The sequence below is a fragment of the Helobdella robusta genome, assembly GCF_000326865.2.
Source record: "Helobdella robusta unplaced genomic scaffold HELROscaffold_10, whole genome shotgun sequence".
Taxonomy (NCBI): domain Eukaryota; kingdom Metazoa; phylum Annelida; class Clitellata; order Rhynchobdellida; family Glossiphoniidae; genus Helobdella; species Helobdella robusta.
This window is the reverse complement of record NW_008703571.1, coordinates 513,252-522,338: the sequence shown is the minus strand read 5'-3', so window position 1 is coordinate 522,338 and position 9,087 is coordinate 513,252. Positions and strand designations below refer to the sequence as shown.

Sequence of the window (9,087 nt, the reverse complement as noted above, 5' to 3'; positions counted from 1 at the left end):
AGCAATTCAGCATTCGTTCATTCACGTAATTTGTTCGGTGCTATAATACTCACGCGTTAAAAAAAAACCTTTAAATTCAACGTACACTCACTCTCCTAGTAAATTTGATGAAACCATCAGCAGAACATCTGATAGATCAAAGTGAAGTGAGTGATTGAACTGAGAACGAGAAAGATCCAGAGGAAGATCCTGTCAGCAAACATGGCAGCCAACCTCCATTCTGCCTTCATCCGATCCCTATCCTTCCGCTCTTCACTCGCCATGCTATCGTCGGTATCCGTGCTCTTGGAAGAAGCAGCCCGGTACGCATGCTTCGGATTCTTACTCCTGCTTCCCACACTTTCCAAGTTATCTTCTAATTTCAACTTGTTAGTTTTATTCTCCAATTTTCGCTTCCTCCATTTTCTGAACGGTTGTCTTTTTGACTGAAAGATGCTTTTTTTCTGGGGTTTGTTTTCATTGTTTATCAGTGATGTACCGGTTGATGTTGGTTGAAGAGTGGGACCGGCTTGAATATCGACGTCGGTATCGTAAACGGATTCATCGAAGGAATCGATTCTCATTCCTCTCCTCAAACTTCTTCGCAGCTCACCGATGAACACGCTTCCGATCTCCTGCTTTCGTGGGAAACTTCCAACATCAGTTTGGACCGCGGAAAAATCTGTCAAACTTTTGACCGTCTGTATGGAAAGGTTTTTCGGTGCTGGAACCGCTTCCTGCCTAGTGCGGGGGTAGGATGGAGTCGTGAAACTTGCGAATTCAGTCGGATCGCTCCGAGAGAGGAAGGTAAAGTTAGAAGAGCTTTCTTTCATGAGTTGTTGTTGAACTCTTTGAAACTGTGGAGTTTTTGTTGTTTTTTGTAAATATTGTTGTCGTTGTTGTTGGGCTGGCTGATAGTCAAGATAATGCGAGTCTTCCGATATGCTACGAACCATGTTGATGTTGAATATCCGCTCCTTCTGCCTACTCATTCGCTCCTCGCTCTCAGAACTTACTTGTTTTTGTTGTTGTTGTTGTTGTTTTTGCTGTTGCAGTTGTTGTTTGGGTATAGAGGAGAAATGATCAGCAACCTTGAAATGCTCTGCATTCAAGCAGTTGATGGCCAAACTGAGAACCCACTCGGGGCATTTTTCAGTTGAGTTTCTCTTGGCGTAGATGTTTGTGACGATGACCGCCATCACCAGAGCAATGCTCACCATCACCATTGTCGACGCGAAGAACATACCTGGGTAGTAGTGTTAGCCCGCATTTTTTAAGTTCGTTCTTTTTTTCTAGTTAATGTCATTATTGATGATGTTATGACGGGAAGATGACAAAGATGGTGGTGAGTGACGTTAATGTCATTTTTAATGATGTGGCAATGGTCACGAAGAATCATGACTGTCATATTGTTAATGATGTGATGACGATGATGACAGAAGTGATGACGTCAATGGAAATAGTTATCCAAAAAGGTGTTAGAATTATTATGAAAATAGTTAAAACACTTGCAAAGGTAACAAACTTGCACATCAATCATGTCAGGTTTGCATAATTGGACCTGCAAGCAAAACAAATCTAGCCACGTAGCTCGTTCAATATTATTTTTGCAACAAACATTGGCATGTTGTTGTTGTGTGATATTTATTATACATGGGTCTTGAGATCTTCATTGCCATTGCTACTTTCATCATCATCGCCATTATTCACATCATCATTTTTATCACCGTCATCATCACACACACGCACACACAAGCACATGCACACACACTTATACCTAATATAGGAATGGAGTCTGGAGTTGGAGGCATACTTTCGCCTACTCTCAACAAGAAGACAACCAACGCTAACAAAATGGTGATTTCTAAATTTACCTACAATTATGTGTGTGTGTGTGTGCCTGTGTGTGTGTGTGTGTGTGTGTGTGTGTGCGTGAGAAAGAGAGAGAAAGAGAGAGAGAACATAAATAATCAACTGATTAATTAAATAAACACAAAATCAATAATATTCGGCCATTAAAAATAAAAAATCCAACAAACCAACACATCCCTAACCTTTTCTCCGGATTCAACTGGCAGGAAAAACCCCAAGAAACTGATCAGGAAGATGAGAAAGCATGGTGCTATGAGATTGATGACGTAGAAGAGACTTCCTCTTCGCATGTGAATTGTGAAGGTGACGTCAGGGTAGAGTTCCGCGCAGCAGGCGTATTTTTTGGCTTGTCTGTATGCCGTTATGCCCGTGTTAACGTCCACAGACCATTCCTTGTAAGTGTGTGTGTGTGCGTGTGTGTGTGTGTGTGTGTGCGTGCGTGTGTGCTAAATAGATTTTTGGTGTGTTAGTTCATTAATCGATTGATTGATTTATTGATTGGTTGATTAGATGGTTGATTGAAATCAAATTTTTTAATTCGTATTTGAGTTGATTTGATTAAACGTGATACTTTTGAGAGAGAAAAAAACTTAGAATACAAAAACTAAACTACCAAATAAAATATTAATTTCACATGCTCATACACATATATTGTTATACACACACACACACAAACATACACACAAATATTTCTTTCATTCACGCACACACACACACACACACACACGCAACAAATTAATTCAAATTATTAATATCATTCGTTCATTTCAAATCCCAAACCCACTCCTTCAACCGACCTGATTCTTCGATATGTAGTAGACACTGTTATTGAAATCTTCACTATACAAAACATCCAGCTGATCACCGTGGTGTGTCCACGAAATGAAAGTTATGTTGCATTTCTGGGTGTCGAAGGGGAAATATTTGACGTTAAGGGTGCAGTAAGTTTTTATGAGAGCCGGGAAGAGCCATAGGACAGCCCCGTCTGAATCTACTTTAGTGTTAGTGACCATGTAATCGTTGAATTTGTCGCCCGCACTGTTTGTGTGTGTGTTTTTATGTGTGTGTGTTTTTATGTGTATGTGTGTGTGTGTGTGTGTGTGTGTGTGTGTGTGTGTGTGTGTAATGTTGGAGGTGTATGTGTGGGCGATTTAAAGCAAACAACGAAATAGATAAAAAAAATATACTACTACACAACATACAAACAAACTGGAGGGAAAAAAACGAGCAAACAAAACGCGACCACAGGCAAGAGACATGACGTAATAAGCAGTCATGTTCCATTTATTTAAAAGTAGTCGAGTGAATATCGGTTCGAAGGTATTCATTCAGTCGGATGGAGCAAATGCATGTGTAGGTATGTCGGTAAGTATTTCATTATTATGTGTGTAGTTTTTCTTTCGGTGTCTTAACCACTCAGATGTAGTAGTAGCAGCAGTAGCAGCAGCAATATTAATAGTTGTAGTGCTAGTTATAGTATAGTGATAGTTATAAGCTGTTGTAGTAGTAGCCTAATCTAATCCTAATCTACGGGCGAATATAAACAACATAGACAGGAGGCCAAAACTGGTTACCGAACAATAAATGTTTATAATTTATCAATAATAGTATGTGTTGGCAGAACTTGACATGTATGTTGATAACGCGGGAGCGGAGGGGCAAGCCCTAACGCCATCCCCCTCATAAATCCGACACACTAACAAATTTTGAATGACGAGATCTGGTGTCCAGATGGAATCGGACGGAATTTTGACGCTGGTGACGTTGTCGAACTTGAGAAGATTCCACTTCAGGTACTCGTCTCTCCATTTCTGATAAATAATAATAAAATAATAATAATAATAAATAATAATAAAATAACAAAATAATAATAATAAAGAATAATTATTGTAATGAAAATAATAATTAAAACTTTAATAATTGTAATAATAAAATAATATAAATAATAATAATAATAAGACGAAGACCGAATTTGTATGTCACCGGACCTGCCTGATGGCCAGCATGCATGTGAACGTTTGCTCCCTCTCGTTCTGAAAATAATAAAAAATAATAATACTAATAATTAAAACAGACGAACAAACAAACATACAGACAGACAAACAAACAAATAGACAAACATACTCACAGTATCCAAAATGTGATACAGGGAGATAGCAATGTGGACTTTAACGGTGGTGGAATCGTTGATGACAGGCCTGCTGGTCTTATCGTAATCCTTCAGGATCACCTGCTTGATCCGCTGCTCTCCTGATACGTCGTTCGGATTGCTGCCTAAGACCGCTAATTTGGATAGATTCAATGTAATGGTATGAATAACTAAGGTATCTTTGATGGAAAATTGCAAATATGCCAAGGAAAAACATTACGATTCGTTACAAATATGCAACAAAACCTTTTAAAAGCCGACTCAAACAGCAACGAATGACATTAAAAATTCATGCGATTCCATTAATAACCATTTTTTTCTCAAACTTCCTCAAAGAATTAGCCTCTTTGTATCTGCTATACATTATTATTGTAATTGTCATTATAAATAATAATATTATTTTTATTACTATTATTATTAGTAGTAGTTGTTGTAGTTAGTAGTAGTGGTAGTAGTAGTAGTAGTAGTAGTAGTAGTAGTAGTAGCTATAGAAGCAGCAGCAATAGTAGTGATGGTAGCAGTAGTAGTAGTCATAGTAGTAGTAATATTAGTAGTAGAGAGCAAGTAATTAATAATCACCATCATCATTCCCATCATCATCATCTCCATCATCATCATCCCCATCATCTCCATCATCATCCCCATCATTTCCATCATCATCCCCATCATCTCCATCATCATCATCATCATACCGTAAAAAAACAATGACGTCAGAAGAACAAAAACCGTCATCAACAAACAAGCAAACGGAACTAGCAACCACAACAAAACAAACGAACATCCTAAATAACGCGCGCTTTGTAAATAATAACAACTAGCATCTATAACATCGGTATAAAAAAAAACAACAATAAAAATGACGTCATCAATAACGCCAACAAAAACAACATCATCAAAATCACTCCTCCTTATCTCGCATTGGATCTGCTGGTCATGGCTATTTTTCAAGAATCAACTAACCGAGCTCTTCTTCTTGCTCACAATATCTAGTCGGCAATTGTTTTTTGTTTGTTTTCCGTTGTTTTGTATGTTTGTGTATGCTTGTATGTTTTGCACATTTGTATGTTAGTACTGATTCGTTGATGTGTTTGTTGTTTGGGAGGTTTTGTTGTGCGTTGTTTGTATGGGGATGTTGTTGCTGTATGTCTGTTGATTGTATTTGCATGTCTTGTAGGTTTGTATGTTTGCAGATATTTGTATGTGAATGTTTGTATGTTGTATATATATATATAACATATATATATATATGCAACATATATATATATATATATATATATATATATATATATCCTTATCCCAGATTAGTGTTTGGTTTTGTTTATTTATATTTACATCATATTCAATCACTGTTGAATAGTCCGTCTGTCATTTCCATCCCTAGAAATCTTTTGCCATTCTTATTTATTTATCTTTGTTTTTGGATTAATTTTGTTTTTATAAATTTATTCACTGTTTTTATTTCACTTTCTATGCTATCTCTTCTCTCTCTCTCTCTCTCTCTCTCTCTCTCTCTCTCTCTCTCTCTCTCTCTCTCTGTATTTTTATGTCTATATATAGACATCGATATGTTTGATACAATGGATTATTATTTATATGCCATTGAACAAACATCCGGATCAATATTACAACAACTGAAACGAAACGAACTGCAGCTCGACATCATCCATTTTCATTATGACGTCACTGAGCGTTATGACGTCATCGGTTAACTCGACGATTGATAAGGAGAATAAAATTTAATAAAGAAATAATGATGATGATAAATAATGATGATAACGTGATGAGATGGGATGTGCGTGTTGTGTGGTATGTTTGCGTGTGTGTGTGTGTGAGTGTTCGTGCGTGTGTGTTCGTGCGTTTGTGTGTATGTGTTTTGAAACAACTAATAAAATTAAAAAAAGCATGGATGTACTAACCAAATTGAAGCAGTGGCAAAAGCGTCAGAGTCAACATTGAAAGGTCCAATGAAAACATTGCGGGGTACATATTATTATTATTATTGTTGTTGTTATTGTTGTTTTTTCGGTGCATTTTTTGTGATTATTACTTTTAGAATTTAAATATATAAATAAGCAATTATTCATTTAATTATTTATTCTTTATCTTTTTATTTTTTTAATCACCGAAAATTTGAATATTTTTTCTTGGGTTTTTTGGAGTTAATACAGTGAATTTGATAATTGTTATAATAATAATTATTATAATTAGTATTATTGTTGTTGTTACAATTGTTATTATTGTCGTTGTTGCAATATTTGTTGTTGTTGTTGATTTTATGCTATCATTCAATTCGTTCAAACTCCATCCTTCTAAATATTTTTTGTATAAACTGAGAATAAATATATATACTAACATTCCACCAAGAAAAAATATATTAAAAAAGCGCTATATGAATGCTAATATATATATGTGTGTGTATATATATATATATATACATATATATCGCAAGGGATTGATTAATTGTTTTGAAAAGTACATCATAATGGTGACAACCATTGTTTTTAGAAATACACTATAGTTATACACTAATGCTAACTGTTTTGTAACGCCTCCGTCCCCACTGAAAAATAAGTAAGACTGGTTGGTAAACACGAAACAACGAGTAGTTATGAAACTCTACTTGATATATACAATATATATTATACATATAAGGAGCAAGAAGGTTCATCCATGTGTGTATGTTTCTGTGTATTTGAGTATTGTGTGAGTGTTATGAGCGTGTGTGTGAGTGTTTGTGTGTGTATGTGTTTGTTTGTATGTGTGGTGTGTGTGTGCGAGTGTAAGTTAGTTTGTTATATTCTATTGTTGCAAGAGAGTCCTTCTACATTTCTCAAGTCGATAATAGAATAGACTCGGAGAGGGTTTTGAGTAGTTACGTCGGGGCCAATTATGAACTGGCGTCTTCTCGAATGTGCTTCTTACGTGTATCGCTTGAAAAGTTGTTTCTTCGGTAGGTCAGCTGGTTGGTTGGTCAGTTGGTTGGTTGGTCAGTTGGCTGGTTGATCGGTCGGTTGGTCGGTCGGTTGGTTGATTGATCGGTCGGTTGGTTGATCGGTCGGTTGGTCGATCGGTCAATTTGTTCAATCGACAAATTTTACAATCAACAATTTTTTTATCATTGTTATCTTCATTCTTTGGTTTTACAACTTTATTTTTTCATGGATCGTAAACCATTGTTTTTTACGATCCCTTGGCAGGTATATAAAGAGATGAGATTTCCATGAAAGTGAATATTTGCAAATTCTCAAACACCCTACACGTAAATTTTGCGATTTTTCAAAATTTTCAGGTTCTACACTTTGAAGAATGTCTGGTAACATCGTCAAACTCTTTTCTCTTGAGGACATTGTGAAGCATCACGTCCATATGTACGTAGATCAATTCGCTGATGAACAAATTTCAAAACGATCTGCCATGTGTGAAAGTTTGTTGAAAAGCTTCCATACAGCAAATGGACTTTCCAGTGAGGAAATAAAAGACCTCGCTGAATTTATAACAACCGGACCAGCTGAAATAAAAAGTGGAGCCAGCTGGCCGGTTAAGCTTAATGGCTTAACTGACGACCAACTGTTTCATTTATTTAGAAAAGTGGAAGAAAATATTTATTCTTCTGAATCGGAAGTTTCAACAAGAACGGCCCTAACACCCGTCGGAAAATCTATCCAATTAGATTTTCTTCACACGGATTATTATTTCAAATCCGTGTCAAACTGTCCCATTTTGAAACTGCCCTTTTTAAGCAGCAAATATCCAGCAGTGAAGTGCGGTGTTTGTGATGAAAGATTTATAGAAAAATCTTTCATATACGAACTGAAATGCGGCCACATATACCACAGAAGCTGTCTGAAGGAGTACTTCAAGAGGGTTGGCCTACTCTGTCCAGACTGCAAGAGTGAGCCGACAAAGAGCATCGATCACGTGTTCGATTACAGAGTCCAAGTGTTATGTGGTCTTAAACATGTGGATATCAAGCTGACGACCAGACCTGCGAACAAAGGAATGAACAAATAAATGAACAAACAAGTGAATGAAGGAATGGAAAGTGAATGGACTAATGAATGAAAAAAGAAATGAACAATTTCAATTTACTTACTTTAATTGCATGCAAATTATTTCATACACATATATATATATATTCAATATATATATATATATGTGTGTGTGTGTGTATGTTTTCGAACAATAATGCATATATATATATATATATATATATATATATATATATATATATATATATATATATATTCAAAATATATATATATATCTCAGATCTGATTTTTTTTGTCACTTCATTACTACCTATTCATAAGCATTGTTTGAGTTGTGTTAAATTTCTTTTCATTCATAGTTTTTCCAGAAGCCTAATGACGTAGATATGACTTATCAGACATGTCTAAAACGTGATTCAGATCAGAGTAAACAATAATAATTATTAACAGTACTATATTATTATTATTTTTATTACTTTTATTATTATTAGATTATCATCATTTTAACCGATAATATTTTTTATCTAATAAAAAAAAGGTGTAAGCTAAACTTATCTCTTTTTTTCTCTGTCTCTCTCTCTGTCTCTCTTCCTCTCTTTTCTCATTCTCTTCTCTTTTTCTGGAGATAATTGTAGTAAACATACCTATGTAGTATAGATAGGTATATACATATATGTGTGTGTGTAGTATATGTATATAATTGTTTATGATTGAAACCGTTAGGCGTAATTACTATTGCTGTATTATTGCCTGAGCTCTTATATAGAGTTTTATTTTCTCAAAATTATTATCATTCAGATATCGTGTGTGTGTGTGTGTGTGTGTGTGTGTGTGTGTGTGTGTATGTAAGCGTTTTTATGTATACGTTTGTGTGTATGTTTGTCTGTGTTTGCGTATGTGTGTGTGTTTGTATACATGTGTATATATATGTATATAAATATATATATATATAGAAAAGGATTAGATCGAGAGTAACTAACGCATTTATATCAGCTCTTCCTTGTTTAGAAATATAATTATAATTATTATTATTAATTGGTGCAGGATTTAATTTATAAACACACACTAACACACAAACACACACCCGCATATATATAT

General features: G+C 35.2%; 2 protein-coding genes across 2 annotated transcripts; one reads left to right on the top strand and one right to left on the bottom strand.

The window, feature by feature from the left end:
- Positions 1 to 1,112: 1,112 nt before the first annotated feature.
- On the bottom strand, positions 1,113 to 4,069 carry HELRODRAFT_71629 (hypothetical protein; the record flags this gene model as incomplete). Its single annotated transcript, XM_009011763.1, has 7 exons — positions 1,113 to 1,225; positions 1,751 to 1,853; positions 2,034 to 2,243; positions 2,649 to 2,889; positions 3,553 to 3,662; positions 3,840 to 3,884; positions 3,980 to 4,069. Coding segments are annotated over 7 exons (912 nt in total), but the record flags the coding sequence as incomplete, so codon positions are not given.
- A 3,237-nt stretch (positions 4,070 to 7,306) lies between these two features.
- On the top strand, positions 7,307 to 8,011 carry HELRODRAFT_166522 (hypothetical protein; the record flags this gene model as incomplete). Its single annotated transcript, XM_009011762.1, has 1 exon — positions 7,307 to 8,011. The coding sequence occupies one exon, from the start codon at positions 7,307 to 7,309 to the stop codon at positions 8,009 to 8,011; it is 705 nt and encodes a 234-aa protein (XP_009010010.1).
- Positions 8,012 to 9,087: the final 1,076 nt, after the last annotated feature.